The sequence below is a fragment of the Seriola dumerili genome, unplaced genomic scaffold, assembly GCF_002260705.1.
Source record: "Seriola dumerili isolate Sdu_G_001 unplaced genomic scaffold, Sdu_1.0 BDQW01000068.1, whole genome shotgun sequence".
Classification (NCBI taxonomy): domain Eukaryota; kingdom Metazoa; phylum Chordata; class Actinopteri; order Carangiformes; family Carangidae; genus Seriola; species Seriola dumerili.
In genome coordinates, this window is record NW_019174323.1 from 11,473,243 (window position 1) to 11,493,052 (window position 19,810).

The window sequence follows — 19,810 nt, forward strand, 5'->3', positions numbered from 1 at the left end:
CCACAAAAAAACATTAGTGGCCTCTATTTTGAAATGACACCTTATTTTAGGAGCAGTGGTTGACAACACATGTATGTTTTGCACAGAACAATGAACGGAAGAGAAGCACAGTAAACATTGCCTGTTGACTCAAAGAGACATCTTTCCAAAAAATTTGATTTAAATTTTATTTTCCAATGGAGATTTAGAAAAAAAAAAATCCACAGAGATCGATTATTATTGTAAAATGTTTGGTACAAAAATATGAGCATTTGTAAAAATCATGAGGTTGGAAGAAAAAAGTAATAGATGACAGTTCATAATAAATAAAGACCAAAAATGAAGCAAAACCACATGAAAGATAGTTGGACATTCTAACATGACTAAAACATTATATTTACTATAGAGACATACAGTATATTAGATATATTATATGGGATATATGAAATAGAGAGGCACTCTTCAGGTCTTTCACGCAGAAGATGAAATTTCCTCATTGGGCTCTGAAAGAGAGGGCGCAAGATCAAGTTTAAGAACTAAACATGAACAAATTTCCTGTTGAGAGAGATTTACCTTTTTCTTGTGCAACGAAATGACAGTTGCCCCATTGGTAATCTGTTACTAACTCTGAATCCCTTTCTGTATTTCCTCACCGTTAGGCATCTTAATCTCTGTAACTGCATGAGTAAATTGTTTGCACCGTCTTACCTGTCCAGGTTCGATAAACAGGAAGCTTGAGTGCAGGGTGTGTGACCTCCACACAGACTCTCAAACGTGCCCCCTCATTTTCTCTGGGACCCTTACTCAGGTTGACTTTGTTGATGTGCAATGCGCCTGGCTCTTCCTCTCTCTCTTTGTCACTGTCCTCGTCCACCTCCGACATTGTCTCCTCATCCCTGTCAATGTTGTTATTCTCTCCATCCACTTTTTCATCGATGTATTCTATTCCTTCAGTGTCGGGGTCTGTAACAGCAGCTTTTGTTTCTGTAAAGTAACATCAGCAGGGAGTTAAGGCTGCACATTTCTGTATACAGACACAAAGACTGCAAATCATACTCCTCTTCCAAGAGACATCAGAAAGGTCACGGTGTGGGCTGAGCAGGAGTGCAACACCAACTAATTGTCAAAAAGGTGTTTCAGAAGAAAGGGCAAACTCTGTAGAGGTAGTGAGCTGAAAGGGTATTTTAGATCTAATACAAGTGTAAATAAAGTTCTGAATGAAATAATTCCTCCACCTTCTCCATGTTTTATAGCAGCACTACATCAATTGAAAATAGCACTTCAATAAAATAGGGAGTCTTACAAGAGATACAACAACAAAAGTCACTGCACCAGAGGTTAGGATATTCTGACTCTCAGTAATCATTTTTAAGCTCCAACATAGTGTATATGCTGGCTCCCACACTTCCCATGATGCAACAGGTACTGTGTGTTTTATTTAACGCTGATCATTTTGCAAAGAAGCAGGAACATTTTTCTCACATTTTAACGGTAATTTTTCACCATCAGCAAATCATTTTTGTCTTAAAAAAGAAGATGCACGTATAAAAGAAAACATTTGTATATGTATATATATATATATATATATATTAATGACAAATACTTATTGCATGTCCGTTCTTCTGTCTCTCTGGCTGTTTGTTTGTGTGACTTGGCAGGCTTGTAGACCTCTCCAGGGCGCACACGCTTTTCAGCTCCCTCTGCCCGTCATCTCCTATCTCCTCTGTTTCACTGGACACCAGCGGTGAGAGAGTGGGTCCTCCTGCTGCCCAGAGTAATTTGACCTTTGGGTGACCTCCCTTCAACAGGAGAGAGAACACACCAACCCCTTCACTGCTCCAACAGACTGAGATCGATGAAGGAATGGAGGGAGCAACTGAGGGGAGTACAAACGGAAAGTGTTAGTTAATGAAGAGACAGAAGCAGGTGAATTTGTATTTTTTTTTTCTTTTTAGGTTCCTCCTCATTTTAAGCATAACAGCCAAAAGAGCAAGTTGCTGAGAGTAAAACTACCTATAATGATTCATACCAATGTCAACATTTCTCCAGTGTCTCTCAATAGGCTCGTGTAGGGAACAGTGCTCCACTCTACAAATAATCCCTCCTCTTCTCTCCTTCTCCTGAATCGTTGTCCTTCTCTTCAGAGTGGCTGTGGCCCTGTAGATTCTGGGATGAGTCTGTACGGGGCCCCACATCTCTCCTCCCTTGAACACCTCCTCCTCTCTGTCGTCTTGCTCTCCCTCTCTGAGCTTCAGCCAAGTGACTGATATGTTCGGAGGGTAGAAATCTGTGATTTCACATCCCAAGGTCAAAGTCTGATCAGGGGAAGAAGTGGAGCCGACGATTTCGGACACACATGGACTCTTCATGAAGCCTATTTGGGATCAAGCGGAAAATTAAGCTTTAATCTTTTAAAATGTGACATTAAATGTGATGCCTATTTTTTCCTCTCTTTCTTACCTTTGGTTTCACGGGTGACTGGCTGTTTCAGGGCGATGTGGTGGACACTGACCCACACTTTTGTGCCTCCCTTTTCCAGTTCACTCCGTGGCAATTTACACTGGCTGTAGGCTGAAAAGAAGCCCTCTGAATTGGGACGAGGGGAGGATGAGGCCTGGGAGGCCACAGGGCTCAGCTCACCCCCCTGACAGAACCAGCGGAAGGTAATGACATCTGGATGGAAATGTGTTGCCCATACTGTCATGCTGATGACATCTGGGAGACAGAAAGTTCAACGATGTAGCCCCTTACAACCAGGGATTTTTAACATATAATGAACTTCAACAAGAGGATAAACTATTGCCTTACCCGAGTCATTTGGTGTCTCTGCCAGCTGGATCTCTGATACTTCAGGAGCAGCTGAGAGAGAAAATATTCAAAAAATTCTATTGCGGAAATTGTGAAAATCATATAGAAGTAGCGGAAAAATGAATGAGAGAAAAAAATCCTTTCTTACACAGAATAGTAAACTTCTCTGACACCCTCTCCACCACGATCTTGTCCTTGCCTATGTAGGACACCTGACACTTAAACACTGCTGCCTTGTGGATTGAAATCTGAGGGATAAAGGTGAGCGCGGAGATCAGCTGTTGAGTGCCACTTCCAGATGAGTGCAGTGGCCCTTGAGTGTGCAGCCTGTAGTAACCCATCTCGCCTCTGGAGCGCAGCAGAGGACCCTTCTCTGATACTGGGGAAGTGAGAGTTAGACCGTAGGGCAAATGGATGGTGGTTAGAGGGTTATAGAGGCAGTTAAAGTTAGCTTTGGAGGTCCCTATGTGTGTAAGGTTGTAAAGTGTTAGAGGAATTAAAGTGTAAAAGAGAAAACATGGTATGTTTTAGGAGTAGTGTAAAAGATATTTCATGTGCCATCATACACTTCAATGTATCATTCTTTATCACATCAGTCCAAACACATTTTATTTCCCATTTCTTTAATATATTGACTATTTAACCAACCCACCTTTTGTTTTTCCTTGTGTAGCTTTAAAGGAAGAGGTTAACATTTTGGGAAACATCGTCATTTGCTTTTTTATTGAGGGTTACATGAGAAGATTGATACCACTCCCATGGCTGCATGGTAAATAATGAAGTTACATCAGCAGCTGGTTAGCTAAGCTAAGCTATTTTACCACAAAGACTGGATACAGGAGGAAACAGCTGGCCAGGTTCTGTCCAACTCTGCTAACACATTATATCTGGCTTCTTTAATTTGTATAAAAAATGTGTAAAATTCATCTTTCTACTTACTTTGCAACCTCACCATGACAACAAATCACTGTGCCCGGCCAAGAGGTAATCTGGCACATTACAACTGAAATGTGTTGTTTTAATATTTTGGCTTTTGTAACATTTACATATAATGTAACATTTACATATAATATAATAATAACAAGACATATAATATGTTATTCAGTGAACTTTCAATTAACTGCAATTCAGCTTACAGATGTGAGTTATAAATGCATTTCCCAAAATAATGAACTATTCTTAAAGGTTGGAAAAATCCTCTTTCCGCTCTGCCTAGCAGTCATCATATACTTTGTATCAGCTTGCTCCAACTTTTCATTGAAAACACAATTACAGTGTTTACAGTGAAATATTCAAAAGCAAGACATGTTTTATAAGACTACACCACTCCATGTAGTAAGAATATTCTAGGTGATCTGTGCACAAGTTTCCCCAAAATTCAGCCAGAATTTCAAATCAATGTCTGTGAGTTTGAAGAATGTGAACGGCATGAGTTTGTGATTGCTGATCCGGGTTTAAGAGGTAAAAGATGCATTCACCAGTAGCCGCTGGTTATCTGGATGTGTGTAAGGTCTCCTACCTGTGAATGAGGTGTCAGAGATAGGCCTGTCATTGAGGAACCATGCAGTCTGGACTCGGTCCACCCTCCTCCCTTCAATGCTCACTGTCACCCTGCCCTTTTGACCTACAATCACGCGTGGAGGGAGGATGATCCCCGACACACTGAGAGACTTCTGCTTCTCTGAGTGGGGGGGTGGGGGGGTGAAGGGAACAAAAAAGGATAGTGAGAGAAAGGGGTGCTGAGGTGGCAGCTATTGCGCAATAAGTCCTGATTAAGTCTTCCTGAAACCCGTTGTATATATCGTATTGTGTGCTCACAGTTTAGTTAATTCAACATGGTAGTTGTGGAAATGTGGTACAGCATATGCCAGTTAAGAGTTTTGATGATAATTGTTTTAAAGTAAAACCAGAAGCTTGAAAATGGCAACAATAGATCTTTATTTGTCGGCTTGTATATTCCTAACATAGGGGTCACATCACCCATATGGGGTCCAAAAGTAAATCTGAGGGGTCAAAAGATGGTTCTGTTTCACAAAGTCATGTTCCTTTTTTTTTTTTTTTTTTTTTTTTAATTAAGGCCTTTTTTTCCCCCCAGAAGGCCTCCAAAAAGCCTTCTCAAAAAAGAAGAAGGTATAAAAATTTCTGTCCACACTAAGACTTCATAACCCTTGATAAGGGTTGGGTTGACTTGGCTTCATTTGAAAGGGGCACAAGCTAAGTATATACCATTCCCTCAACTGCATGACTGGTTCTGACTCACCATCCCTTCTCCTCCACGAAAAGCCGAAGCACAGCAGGAAGACCAGCACTATAGAAATACACATCATAGCCACAGATGCTTTGGCTGATTTAGTCAACACTGGATCCTCATCTGAAAGGAAACATGTGAGAGATGACACATGAGGAGGAATCCTGAATAGTGAATCACTAAACTATGCATTGCATTTCCTGTTAAAAGTATCAGGAACCATCAAGAACCAAACGAGCAAGTTACAAGCAATTGTGCAGCTGCCTCTAAAAGCAGCACAGCAGTATAGTTAATAGGCAGTCAGTTTTGTTCTGTTGTTCTCAGACATCCATTACTTCTCATATGTCACTGCATGCATGTTATCTTGTCAAATGTACTGTGAAAAATATGTCTGTACTCTACTGAATTTAGTGGTATGTTTCACCTTGAGGATCCAGTGTCTCCAGGAAGGCTGAGCCGCTGACTGGGTGCACTACCCCAGGTTGGCTTACTGCACACTCCACTTTCCCACCTTGCTCCCTCTGCTCGGGGCTTAAAGTATAATAACGTCTGGTTCTGTAGGTCCCGTCTGGGTTTTGGTCAGTGGCGGGGGGCTCAGGGAGGGTTGTGCCATTTTGAACCCAGGACACAGACACTTCCTCTGGGTAGAAACTCTCCAGGTCACAGTAAAGCGTGAGAGGAATGTTGCCTGGGTGTGATGGCACGGCAGAAAGTCTAACAGAGGGGAGATCTGACAAAGACAGTAATCAAAGCGTTTTGCTTTATCAGATTAACAGGTTTTATCACAGTTTGTACTGTACTGGACACATCTGAACATCTTTGCGTCACTCACAGGTGATGTTGAGTTGGAAATCCAGCTCTTGATAGCTACCACTGTGTGACACTTTACAGCCAAAGGTCACATTCTGGTCCTCACGAGAAGGGTAGAAGGTGAGGTTGCCCACAGCCATGTAGTAACCATCTGGAGTCTGTTCACCTTCAATCTGGTAGGGAGATTGAATCACTCGCCCATCTCTGGTCCAGGAGAAAGAGACAGGAGGAGGGTAGAAACCATCTGCACGGCAATTAAGCTGGCTCTCTGTCTCCAACACCACCCACTGCTCGGGGATTGAGAGAGTAGGGGAAGCTAAAGAGGGGAGAAGTAGAAGAAATTTGTATTTGAAATATTTGAATAGAGCACCTAAAGCCCAAATCTCAACAACTGAACACAGACATACCAAGGATACCAAATGTAACGTTACTGGAGTACACCATTGTGGAGTTGTAGCTGACTGTGCACTCGTACAACCCCTGCAGGTCGAGACTAGCGCTGAGGATGGTCAGTGAAAAGTCCCCACTGACAAATTGACTGGTGTCCCAGCTGAAGCCTTCCTTTATTTGTGTTGCTGCTTTTCCGAATGAGGCGATGTCAGAGCCGTGACTTATCCAGCTGACGTTGAGGAGAGACTGGTCCATTTTGTCCCCTTTTACAGAATCGGGGAGCGTCACATTGCAGGGGAGGGTTGCATTTGTATTTGGGCTGGCCTGAATTTCACTTGGAGACACTGTAAGCAGAGAAAGAGCATTTAGATGGAGAGAAAATAAAGAGCTTTTATTGAAGAGCGCTCACGGATACTCTTTCAGGGCGGGCAAGAAAGATGTGATTGTGTGAAAGTGCCTTTAATATTTGGTTAATGATTGAGTTTGATCTTCAGCAGTAGTTTTAAGTGAAAATACAGTCAGGTCAGAACACAGGATGGCTAAATGTCTGTAAAGTTTGATAGGTTTGAAGTTTTTTTTAATAAACTGCTTTTTAGGAAGTTTCATAACAAGCCAACAGTCACTATACCTTACACTGTGAAATAACAGTTTTAACTTTCTTAAAATTAAAATGTGAACCCATTAACAATAAAACCCACCTTCGTTCAGTTAAATACACTCATGGGTAATTAAGCAAAGACATAAACACACAGCGCCAATCTGTAAATGTCACTTGTAGCCAGGGGGGCTGCCCAGCAAAAGTTACAAAATCTCCCTTTTATATCTTTTCTTTTCATAGATCTTACAATAACTGCCATTAGAATACTATACAAACAAAACACAAATAGCATTTGTCCAGTTTGTTTATTTCAATTGAAAAATGTCATAAGTTTAAATCAACAGTGACAAGGAATTGTAAGTCAAGAGTTTGAGTTTCATGAAATTTTCCATTTCACATTCTTTCTTTTTATCCTTCATTGCAAATCAGTAACCTCAGTATAGCTCATTGAATCGGTGTAATACCACACCAGTGTAAATATAAAGCCTTTCAGTCAGGTCTGACAACCCAATCAGCTTAATTAGTAACTAGTACAATAAATACTTGTTGGCAGGTATCGAGCCAAGCAATAGTAAACTTGTGTTTATGTTGCACCTCTTGTCAAGTGTTATAGATGGGCCGATCATAGCAGGGTGACAAGGAAAAGAATCAGTTTAAAAAGACATGATTAACACTTTACTTTAGTACCATTTTTACCTACAAAAGAACATTACTGACACTAATTTGCATGTGGTCCAAATAGATTGAGACGAATGTATTCATTTAAAACATACAGGCCAGTTCAGAGCATTAATTATTTAAATGTGGAAGAAAATATGAGTGTCTGATTGTTAGAATATACTTTTCATTGCTTGCAATTGTAATTATCATCATCTAATCATTTAGACATAATAGTATACACAAAGATATATACACACAAAAATGTATTATTAGACTATGGATTATTAGACAATATTATATTATTGGACTATGGATGGATGGATAATATGAAATTTACATTGCAAAATCATGTGTCATATGTCATAATAAAGGAATATGAAAATATAAAAATTCAATCTAGAGACATTTTGTACCATAGCCAGACTGGAATGTATGGTTTTGGCCAATTTGATTGAATTAGAATTCCTGAAAAATCACATTATTTCATTACACTGATCTTATGATCCTGATCCAAAAATCATTCAAAATCACATTATTTGCTGATTTCCAACATCACTCACATTGGCATAATACAACAAGAGATCATATCAATATATCAATATATAGAAAAATAGCAAATCTCTCACTTTATGTACTGACATATTGTCCAAACCTGAAACACTATCTGTAATGCTCCAATAGTTTTAGTGCTCCTGGCATGCACTCCTGACAAGTTTACCATGAATCGACTCAAAATAAAGGTCAGGTGCATGTTGACATTGACATCTCTGAATATGATCAACAAGCACCATCTAGACTTTTACATTATTTACATTACTTTAACTCCCACCTCATAAACCACCAAAAGATCCTCACAAACTAATAATTTAAATTCAGATTTAATACCGTAAAACATGCCCGTTCTAAGACTTCAATTTCAGAGTAAATCTGAAACAGCTCAGCATCAATATTTCGAATTGCACCTGGTCAGCTCAAAGTTGTGGTCGTTGGGTGAAGAAACAACAATGTAGCCTTTGTAACAGGCTTGTGAGTGCAATGATACAATACTCACCATGCTTTATGAGAGTCAGGAGGACGACATAGACGAGGACTTTACACCGCATGGCCGGGCTTGTCTTGAGACCAACGTCTTATCATCAGGCCCTTTCGCTGGCTTATATAGAGCTATGTGATGACAGTGGGCAGGATTGTCCTGACAGATGGATAATAAGAAATATTGTCCCTGGGCCTCACAGGAGTGAAAGGAGGCCCTTGATATGTGTGTCGAAATAAGCAAACCTTAGAGGATTGATAGAGCGAGAGGGAGAGGAGGGGAAAAGGAGTTTGATGTGCAGGGACACACAAGTGAGGAAACTGGTCACTTAAAATTCAGACGGGCCTCTAGCCAAGGTTTTGGGGCTACTTTACATTGGTGCAGTGTTGCCATGAATAAACAGAGAGGGTAATCCCACTGAGTTTATGTGGGCAAACACTCAGGCGAGACTACAAGTCCTTTCTCTCTGGGGAAAAGTTAGTGTGGTGTTGCATTTAGGAGAAAAAAGGATAGGAAAGGAAAGGATTTTTTTCTCTCTGTACAGGCCCTCTATCTTTTCAGTCAGCTCCTGCTATGATCCATTCCTCTGGTTCAAGTTAATTTTTAACCAGATCAAGTGCTTGATGTTTGAACGAAAAGGTGTTGTGCGTTTCATCCCCCTCTGAATATTCATTAACTTGATAAGCTGTTTAAATTGTTTGACTTTGCACTTTAATTGATCGTAACACACATCAGTCAGTGGACATGGGTTAATGTCTTATTTGGAGATCACACAGGATCACTGCGTCGGTTGAAATGTTTTCTCTGACAATTCCCCTTTATGTTTTCTCATTTTGACTTTGCTTTAACTGACAACAAAAGTGAAACTTGAAAGTGCTAAAAAAAAAAAAAAGAAAAGAGGTGATTAATGTGTTTCATTTCCTTGTTTGTGTTTGGTTCTCTGCAGTCAGATGTGACTGAACATCGTTTTCTCACCTTTCTTTTTCTGACACTCTACTTCCTTTCATCGGCTTGAAAGATTGAGTGCACTTCAGGTGGGTTGGAGAAAAGGAGGGACATGGGGGTTTGATGGAGGGAACAAGCGTTAATGGAAAGATTGACATAACTTAACAAGTGTGAAGAAGTTTTGATTATCTTGTTGTGACATCATCCATGACATCAGTGTCAAAATGAATATGTACAAAGAACAATTTTGTCCCTGATAATTGGAAATATGAGGAAAAATGTTTATGATTTGAATACTAGTATATAAGGTGTGTATATAAGGTGCAATAGGCTGCAGTGTTACACACAGTAACAGAAATGAGAGTTTCGTCCTAGCGTTGTATTTTTTTGTTAGGGACTTTTATGGACATGCACTGGCTCCTGTTATTGTCTTATTTCTTAATTGTTTTTATTTATTATTTGTTCATTTATTGTTCTGTGTGTAAGTGTGTGTGAGTGAGGGGGTGGGAGGGTTGTTTTTTTATTGCTTTTATTCTGTAAAGCACCTTGTGTTACATTGTTTGTATGAAAAGTGCTATATAAATAAAGTCTGATTGATTGATTGACAAAATAAATATATTCATTTATTTATTTATTGTTGCATTGGTGGGGAAAATAAGTATTATAATATACCACCTTCAACCTGCATCTGTCTGTCACGCGTCAGGGTGGAGAAGCAAGGAGAGCAATTATCTTGATTTGAATGTACCGAAAAACAATTTGACCTCAATTCCGGGATTCCATTGCTCTTACCTCTGCTAAGCACAGACGTGACATTTTAATTACACATCTGTTGGGCTTTGTTTGAAAACACACAGAGCAGAATAGTCGTTTTAAAAGGCTACTTTTATCAGCCTCTCAAAAAGAAGTTTCAGAAACATTGTATTTCAAGTCTACAGTGATTCTTTATTATGCTTCCTGAGCTTTCACTATAGATATGGATGAACTTCTGATAGAAATGTGAAGATTTTGAGGACCACTACTAAAAAGCGGATATGTATTCAGTGTTGGGGAGTAGTGAACTACATCTAACTGTGGCAATTCTACAGTCCAATCAGCCCTCATCATAATTATGTAATAAAAATCTGACACCAATAAAAAATGTACAAAATCTTTTTTTTTATTCCAAATGTTCACATTTGAACACACAGAACAATAAAAACCTAAATAAATAACAAAATTAACTACATGTTGGCACATTGTAAAAGGCCAGTGCAACTTAACACATAAAGCCTCTTTAAATGCACAGTATGTCACTTCTACTGCTAGAGGTCTCTCAATCAAAAAAATAACAAAAGACAGCATTGGGTGATGTGACAGAGTTGCCACACAGCTTCACTCGGTTTGGATTCCTTCAGTGTCAGTTGTTCAGCAGGTTTTTACCAGGGGCCGAATTATCCGCGGAGGTCTTCTCTCCAGAACAAACAGCCCCGGTGATTATAACCAGTAAAAACGCTGAATAAAACAGCTTCTCATTTAAAATGAGAGTTTCACTGACGCTATACAGTGGACACGAGACGTCAGGGAAAGGTTGCGAGCTGAGATTACTGCTAACCTTTGTTTTGATCGTTCCTCCAATAACTTATGAACCAAACGTTCAGGAGGTTTTTAACAGCAGCCAAATTATCCACTGAGTTGTCTTCCTCTCCTAAATAAACGGACCAGGGGATTTAAACTGGTAGAAACCAAATAAAGCAGTTTCACGTTAGAAATCAGACATCCGATGACTAAAATTCTTCCTCTGGTTAATATACCAACTTCTCTTTGGCTGGGAACCACAATGCTAACGCACGCGCATAGGGGATATGATGTGAATGACAGGCGACGAAATGAAATGGCACGTTACCATGATTAAAATCATGTATTTCTCTATGTTTGAGAATTGCTAGAAACATTTTGGATAATGTAAATACACAGCTCAAAAGTATATGACATAGGTCTAGTTGTTTTAGACATTGGAATGTGGTAATGTTACATATTATAACTTTAAGGGAGGTTTCCTACTGAGTGGTGTTGGCAACTTAGAAACTTAGATTTGACAAGCTTGAAGACGTCTATAGCTACTTTTTTTTTTTTTTTTTTTAAAGCTGCTGGCAGCATATATAGTGACTTTTTGGACAGACTTTAACTCTCTCTCCCTCACAGTGAATAAGGTGTAAAGCTGCTCTCTGACAATGTTGAGTGGGAGGGAAACAGCAGCAGCACGTTCAGTGGATTAATTAGGCCTGCCAGCCAAACAGAGACGTGAAGGAGCTGTGAATAGGCATACCCAATGACCAGTCATTGATCCCCATTGTTTTCATTCTAAATGATTTAACTTAACTTTTTCTAAGGTTTGATTTTGATTTGTCAAAGAGTTACCAATAGTGAATTTATCCCAGTGCTCTATTTGTGATACTACTGTTACAGTCTATGCAACAGCCTGCAGTTTTTTTTTAATATTAGAGTGTTTGATTTAGATGCACATTGAGGAGCTGCTTGAATACTTGAACTTGAATTGCATAGTTGCAGACTAGTTTAATGCAAGTTTAGTTTAATTATTGTTAGATTTTTTTTTTTTTTTTTAAATCTTGTATGTACGCCATGTGCAGGCTTTACTGAAAATGGTTGGCAATGCTGCTTCTGAGATGTCATTGCAAATCATCCAGGGAATGACACGGCCCCTTCAGAGACATTTCCTACTGAGATGTAAGTTCCTTGAGGGGAGGGAGCTGCAGTTTGTCAGCCCTCTGTGGCCTCCTAATAGCCTGGGACCCCAAGCAGTTTCCTGCCTTGCCTGTTTACAAGCTGTGCCTCTGATAATTAACTAGTAGTTTAACAACATTTTGCAGTAGACTGCTGGAAGTTCAGATACATTCATATGTGCATAGTGATTCAATTAGTTTAATTACTTTTTCTTTTTTTTTTTTTTGCCATTTTTGTGTATTAAACAACTGACACTACAAACAATTCAGGGCCATAAAAGGAAATTAATTAACATTATTTCTCTACTGTAATTGAACAGCCTTTGACTGTCCCAGACCACTGTGAAGACTTACCCAGGCAATGCATTTGTCATGCAGTCACCACCACACACTTGGCCTTTGAGTAGTGCATGTGCAAAAGCCAAGGGTGGGAGTTGCTCAACGCTCACACAGAAACAACATCATGGTGGATAAGTCTCCCTAATCTCAGCATGAAGAAGAATCACCATGGCAAAATTTAAACATTTATTGTATACAAAACCAAAACTTGAAATTCATTGCACTTTCCCATGAATAGTGAGCTATTTTAGTTTTTGTGTTTCTGCATAACTTGTGAACAATAAGGCACTTGCAATGAAGGTGGAAACAGCTAGCCTGGCTCTGTCCAAAATTAAGTCAAATCCTGCCTGAAGTCTGTAAAAGAAACAATACCAAAACAGCTGTGCACTGTCTCAACCAGGACAAAATAAATTAACATAATACTGTGAATGAAATACCATTACACACAACCTGGCTGACTTGTATTACAGCATACTAAACAGTACACAGACTGGCAACTTGAACTATCTGCAGTTAAATTGTTTAATATTATAGTTAGTAAGTTAGTTTAATAGTTTAAAACAGAAAAGAAAGACACATTTAAACTCTGTTCATTCCACTTTCTAAAAGTTGTTTCTTTTTGATCAAACATTAAGTTTGTTGTGGAGTCATACAGTAATAAACTCAACAAAAAGGCATGCTGCACGTTGGTATCAAGAAAAAATTTCCTACTTTCTTGGAAACAAAGTAGGTACAATTGAACAGAGCTGATGAATGTATACCAGAGGTACTGACCAATTCTTACCATAGGTACCCATTACTCCGAACTACTGGAACAGGTTTGAGTAGGGTGTGGTGGCTTGATTATAAATAGAGTGTTGTGTAGTGTAGAGTGACAAAGAGCAAACCTACATCGGAGAGACAGTGCTTACTGAAAACAAAATATTAATGACAACACAGAATGACAGCCGGGACTGCACTGATACTCTTGACATGGACAGTCCTCACTGGGCAAGGTGAGCTTTTACACTGAGTTAGCAATTTATTCCACCTTTACAATCTATTTCAAACCATAAAATTCCCTTTTTTTAAAGCTTATGTTTAGTTTTTGTAAACAGTGTTAGAGAGGTTTTCATTCAACTTTATTTTTGAGGCTATAGTTAATGGTGTTGAACTTAACTGTATTTCGTTAAAATGTCTGTCTAATGTTTTTCTTTTCTTTTACACTCAGTAGAAACTATTAAAAATCACTCTAAATATGATGTGAATACAAGCTTACAAAGTTGTTGTATTGTACATTATGCACAGTATTGTACAACTGTGTCAAGGGCTTCAGCTGTTGTTTGGGACGCTGACTCAGTATGATTTCCCTTTTATATGATTCAAAACAAAGTAATTAACACCCTTATGTAATAGTAGCACATGTAGATTAATTTTACTGATGACTTCACTGCATAAGTAATGAATGAGGCATTTAACCTAAATCAGTTCTTCCAAGTAGGAAATTGATAATGACACAGCTAAAACCTAAAAATCCACAAGAATCGACTAAGGAAAGCTGACTGAAATTATAAATTGCAGGAATATGGTTTGAGGTTACACTATTTAAAAAAATAAAGAGCAACATCTATCCATTACTATCACCATTACTGTACATAGTAATGATTTTATCCTGTTCTATATATCTATAGACTGAGAAGCACCAGAGAAAACTGTTAAATTGCCATTTTGGGGACCTTTCATTCATTAGTTAACTTAGAGAAAATAAGACACAATCTTGGGACACCTATTAATTGATTTATTACATTTGAAAACTGATGTGTGAACTGAAATATTAAAAACAATCCACAAGTAACCTTGAAATTGCATATTAGCTACACTGTCTTCAACAGTGAATACAAATCAATACAAGGAAGAGGTACAAAAACAAGCAGTCACATAACAAAGGGAAATTATTATGGCTATGAGATGATAACCTGTTGCTTGTTTCCTCATAACTAAAGGTCTTATTAACATTCTTCGCCTGTGGCAGAGGGCACTGTAACATTTACTGGCCTTTAAAATAGCATGTCACCAGCATTTCCTGAAATCTGCAAAATATCCACCTATGACAGTACAACATACTGTAACTGTACTGCAGCTGCAAATAAGCACCTGTGGAAATTACCGACAATGACTACGTGATTTTTTGTTTGGAACATTAAGAAGACAGATACATATAACGGAAAAGAAAAGAAGATACAAAAGATACAATTAGCCATATAAAACGCCTAAATGGCAGACAAATATGATTTCAATAAAAAACTGTATTGTGACAACTTAAAACAGTTAAAAATAAACAAGTTACAGTTTGCAGGTAACTGTTCTCAGTCTCCACTTCCCTCAAGGAAGATACATATTCTAAAATGCAGGAAATTTGTATAATTTCATAGATCTATAACAACCACATGTAAATGTAACAAATTAAAAATATGAACAAAATACTCATAGTACTCTAAGTACAGCTCATCCAACACTCAAAAAGAGGAAGCAGCTGTAACTCTAGTGCCACACTGTGGCTATAATTACACATATCTACTACACTCAATCCATACTCCTATTCCATGGGAAGATTTATCTGGTCTAACAATTTAACACACATAGGAGAATACAGATTTATGTAACCTTTTCATCTCTCTCTCCTACAGGGTCAAAGGCTCAGGGTAAGTGCAGTCACATTTTCATACATTCCATACAGCCATGTGAATGCTTTTGATGATGTACATGCTCAGGTCATGAACTGTTTTCAGCAGCCATGAATGAAAAAAAGCTACAAAGGAGAAACCTGTTTAGCTTCACAGATGAATCAGCCTGACTTAACTGTATGTACTGACACACAATTGTGTATTCTCTGTCAGACTGTGGAGTGGCACCTCTGAACACAAGGATAGTGGGTGGTGAGAATGCCACAGCTGGGTCCTGGCCCTGGCAGGTCAGCATACACTATTTGTTGGCTCACACGTGTGGAGGGACGCTCATCAGTGACCAATGGGTACTCACAGCAGCCCACTGCATCCGAGCGTAAGACAAACTAATACTCATTCAACAAAAATCCCAAAACCCTCAAAAGCAAAGTCTCACTTCAGTTCTTGTTTCATGGAAACATCAGAGCCTTCACAGGTTCAAAACATGTGTACTCAAAGGCATAGTCTGCTTAACCCCTTGCACCATTACCACTTCTTTTGTGGTGCCCCACCCTGGACAACGCTGTCTAAGAAGGCAGTGCTGATTAGACTGAGTTATTAATGAGCCCGACTCAAGGCCTTAATTTCAAATATCAAATATAGTATTCAGCTATCTGACACTCAAGAGGGAGGTTTTGAAAAGAAATTGAACATCTTCTATTTTAACAGTCCCTTGAACCCTTTGCTAGCCCAATTTGACCCCATCGGCTAGCTAACGAGTCCAAGTGGACGTTTGAACCAAATTTAAAGAAATTCCCTGAAGGTGATCCAGAGGTATCCTATTCATGAGATTGGGACAGACAAACGGACGAACGAACGGACGACCAAAAACATAATGCTTCCAGTCACAGCTGTTGCTGGCCCGAGCAGTGAATTCTATTAAATCACACCTACTGCTGCTTGTCAATTTTCACTTGTTCCGACAAAAGGCTGGGTGTATACTGGACTGTGTTGTGGTGATTGATTGAACCGCCTGAACAAATAAGGAACATCTTCCTTTCCCTTTTCTTTTTTTTTTTTGTAGATGTCTGCTTTTACATAATTGAGGAACAGAAATTTACTCATATACCAGAAGTCTAATTCTGATACAACTTGAGAATTGATGCAGCCTGTTAGTCACTTAGTAGGTGTGATTGCCACAAAAAACAGGATCCTTCCTCCTTTTTTAGCCTTAAAAGACCAAGCCACACTGCATTCTGATCCCCCTCTAATATATAACCAATACCTTATCAGCTGTACTTCTGCATTTTAAATTTACTCATCACAGATGGTGTTTAAAGATGATGTACTAAACTGTTAATTCGGTCTCAAATTCTCACAACCCTCTAAAGCACACCAGACGTAGACAGTAAGCAAGCTGTTTAATTAAAATAAAGAGCAACATCTATCCAATATTATCACCATTACTGTACATAGAAATGATTTTATCCAGTTCTATGTAACTACAGACTGAGAAGCACCAGAGAAAAATGTTAAATTGACGTTTTGGGGACCTTTCATTCATTCTTTTCTGCCTGTACTGACAAATTTAATGAGTCTTTGCTTTAAATCCAGGAACGCAGCTAATAGATGGGTTCTCTACTTCGGAAGAGTGAATCAAAGTGGCCCTAATGTTAATGAGGAGAGGCGCACTGTGTCTGAAATCATCGTCCATCCTGACTACAACAACACGTTATTCAACAATGACATTGCCCTAATGAAGCTCAGCAGCCCTGTCACTTTCACCGACTACATCAGACCTGTCTGTCTTGCGAGTAACTCCAGCCAGTTCTACAACTCCACCCCCTGCTGGGCCACTGGCTGGGGAAGAGTCGGAAAGGATGGTGAGTTTACTCTCAGGTTGTATAGTTGGGGGCAGACGAAGCATTCAGACATTTCTGTCAGGGTATTTTTGTCATTTAAAATTTAACTTCTGTTTCAGCCCTAGTTTGAGCTATTATTAAATGTCTTTCTTAAGTAGTTGCCATTTATCAGATTTTTTTTTAATTTAGGTATAAATTAAAGTAATTCTCCATCCACACCTGTCTTTGAAAGATACAAATCCATTGATAAACAATATTTTGGGGTTACTGAAACTGGACTGATTTAATACTCTCACTCCTGCAGAGCCCTTGGTAGCCATTGAGAGACTTAAGGAGGTTCAGGTTCCTGTTGTTGGAAACAAGCAGTGCAGCTGCAATTATCGCCCAGTAGAAGAGGCAAACATCACTGACAACATGATTTGTGCCGGGCAAGAGAACAGAGGAACGTGTCAGGTAAAAATAAAAGTCATTGTTGCAATACCTAATGTAGGAGGACAGACTACTTATTATCTTACTTGATACCCCTACAATACACTCCTCTAAACCACTAATCATAGTGTATAGTATTCAACACATGCAGACTTCACTTCTTTGAAGGTTTTAAAAGAAAACCAAAAGCATCTTACTCTCCTGTATTCTCCATTATATCCTTCATCAGCATCTTCAGCACTGAGATGTAACTATGGAGCATCACAGGACTAAAACTTGTGTATTTTTATTATTGAAATTTTGCTGTCAGTGAGAATGTGTGAGGCTAGGCTACTCCAGTCTTATTCTGTAAACGTTACTAAGAGTGTCAATTAACTGTTGTGTTTTGCCTTTTTTAGGGGGACTCCGGTGGACCTTTGCAATGCAAACAAGGTTCAGTGTGGATCCAGGCTGGCATTACCAGTTTTGGAGTACCTTGTGCAACGGCTGATTTCCCTGAGGTCTTCGCCCGAGTGTCTCAGTTCCAGACTTGGATTCTAGACCAAGTGGCAGGGTCCAGCGTTAGCTTTGTGACATTCACCTCCAGAGGCCAAAATCCTGAAAGCAACTTTGTGTGTCGTGCAAACTCTCCTAATGCAACAGCAGCAACTCCAACTACGACCTCCATGGCACCAACCTTTGCAATTGAGCTTGCACATGTTGTATTCTTAGTGTTCCTGCAACACATTTTAGCTCTATAGCACAGTTTTGCTAAACAACTTCTCAAACTGAATGCAGACAATGGTAGGCTATAAAGCCGTCCATGTTATGAGTTGCACCACAGTGCCTTAATATTAAAATTAAAATAAATAATTAAAAAAAAATATTAATATGAAAACTAATAATGAAACAAGGTGTCTTCTATCACTATCAGTTACAATGGGTTGAAATGAATTACTCTTTGACTCAGAACTTACTTACTAAAGAACTAAAAACTAACTAAAGAAAATAATGTATTGAGTCTGAATTGGTATTGGTATTACTGACAAGTAATTTTTTTTTAAATTAATAAATACACATATAAATGAGGTGGAGAAAAAATATAACATTACTGATGTAATACGTAGAGTAACATTTCTTTTGGTAAAGAAATTGACTTAACACCCTTCCACTTCTGTAAATCATGATCATATGAGGATCTACGCTAAAAAGCAGGTAGTCAAAATTAAGAACAAGCGACCAAAAGCACCACAAACAGGGTCAGACTGGAAACTAAATTATTTTCGACCGGACTCATTTCTCCCCAACGTATCACAATTTCAGGCTATTTATAACATATAGGCTAAGCAACAGATATGAAGGCAGCTCATTGGCTGATGCAGAATAATGGACAGACAGCATCCATGTTTGTTGTGTATAAATCAATGTAGAGGTCATCTTGCAGAATCTGACTGTGGCTGAATATTGCTATAAACAAAACGCAGTGAATGTACTTCCTTTTTAAAGGATTCTTTAAAAGTAAAGCAAAACATACTGAATAAAGTTTTGAGTGTTTTTTTTTCCTCAGCATATAAGTCATGCACGTTTGGTGCCAGTTTAGCACTGAAACGATGTCTTCACAATTGTATTTTTAGTGTTTGGAAGCTAAAGAACAAATCGAAGTCGTTCAGTTTTGTGCGCGCAAAATAATTCATAGCAGCCATCACGTCTGGACTAGCTCTGTTAGCTCTGCTAGCGCTAGCTCCGGTATTATCTCCACCCACTTTGTCAACACTGCCACTACATGAAGATACCTGCGAGTCTATCATGTCTCTCGTCCTTGTCAGTGGCCTCCTCCTCTTGCCCCGGGCCCTTGTCTCCATCAGCCTGAGTACAGAGGCTTTCTTCCTCTTCATCTGGCTCCGGTGGACGGTTAATATTATTGCAGCTAACGATAACGCTGACACTGGCATTGCTAAACATTTGTTAACTTAAAACATTGTGCTGCATCAGTCTCGAGTTTTTTTTCTGCTTTTTTGACGTGCTCTGCTCTGCTCCACCTTTTCTTTTTGGGACCTTTATCCAGCTCATTTCTATTTTATCCGTTATCTTAGCTTCTGTTTGTCTTTTGATATTCTCCCTCCTGATCTCTGACATTACGTGAACGGACGCAACCACTTGAAGGGGCCCGGGGGGAGGTGAAGTCCTCCTGCACCTGCCTGGAAGTAGGGCAATACCACTCGGCGGCCTATTTAGCACCGTGTGACCCCTAATCAAACAGCCATTTTCCAACAATATTTTATTCCCATATTGCTGGTGGCTTTGTGATCAACTGGTGACCCATCCGGCATTTTCCAGATTTGCCAGTTCTAGCCTTTCTATAAGT

The 19,810-nt window shown here is 39.1% G+C and overlaps 2 protein-coding genes across 3 annotated transcripts; one reads left to right on the top strand and one right to left on the bottom strand.

Annotated features, from left to right (window-relative positions):
• Positions 1–300: 300 nt before the first annotated feature.
• On the bottom strand, positions 301–8,731 carry LOC111220051. Of its 2 annotated transcripts, none has more exons than XM_022742996.1 (13): positions 8,545–8,731; positions 6,253–6,579; positions 5,868–6,161; positions 5,460–5,765; positions 5,048–5,158; positions 4,307–4,468; positions 2,936–3,166; positions 2,788–2,838; positions 2,440–2,694; positions 2,009–2,353; positions 1,583–1,855; positions 688–963; positions 301–482 (listed from the first exon to the last, which is right to left on the bottom strand). In XM_022742996.1, exons 1-13 carry the CDS (start codon positions 8,594–8,596, stop codon positions 451–453), a joined length of 2,715 nt encoding a protein of 904 aa, XP_022598717.1. In that variant the 5' UTR covers positions 8,597–8,731; the 3' UTR covers positions 301–450. The 2 variants fall into 2 exon arrangements, with proteins under 2 accessions (XP_022598717.1, XP_022598716.1); XM_022742995.1 differs by having other exon boundaries at positions 2,936–3,250.
• A 4,692-nt stretch (positions 8,732–13,423) lies between these two features.
• LOC111220035 (tryptase beta-2-like) lies at positions 13,424–18,969 on the top strand. The gene is made up of 6 exons (XM_022742972.1): positions 13,424–13,528; positions 15,200–15,214; positions 15,410–15,572; positions 16,790–17,058; positions 17,342–17,490; positions 17,865–18,969. Exons 1-6 carry the CDS (start codon positions 13,474–13,476, stop codon positions 18,204–18,206), a joined length of 993 nt encoding a protein of 330 aa, XP_022598693.1. The 5' UTR covers positions 13,424–13,473; the 3' UTR covers positions 18,207–18,969.
• The last annotated feature ends 841 nt before the right edge of the window (positions 18,970–19,810 follow it).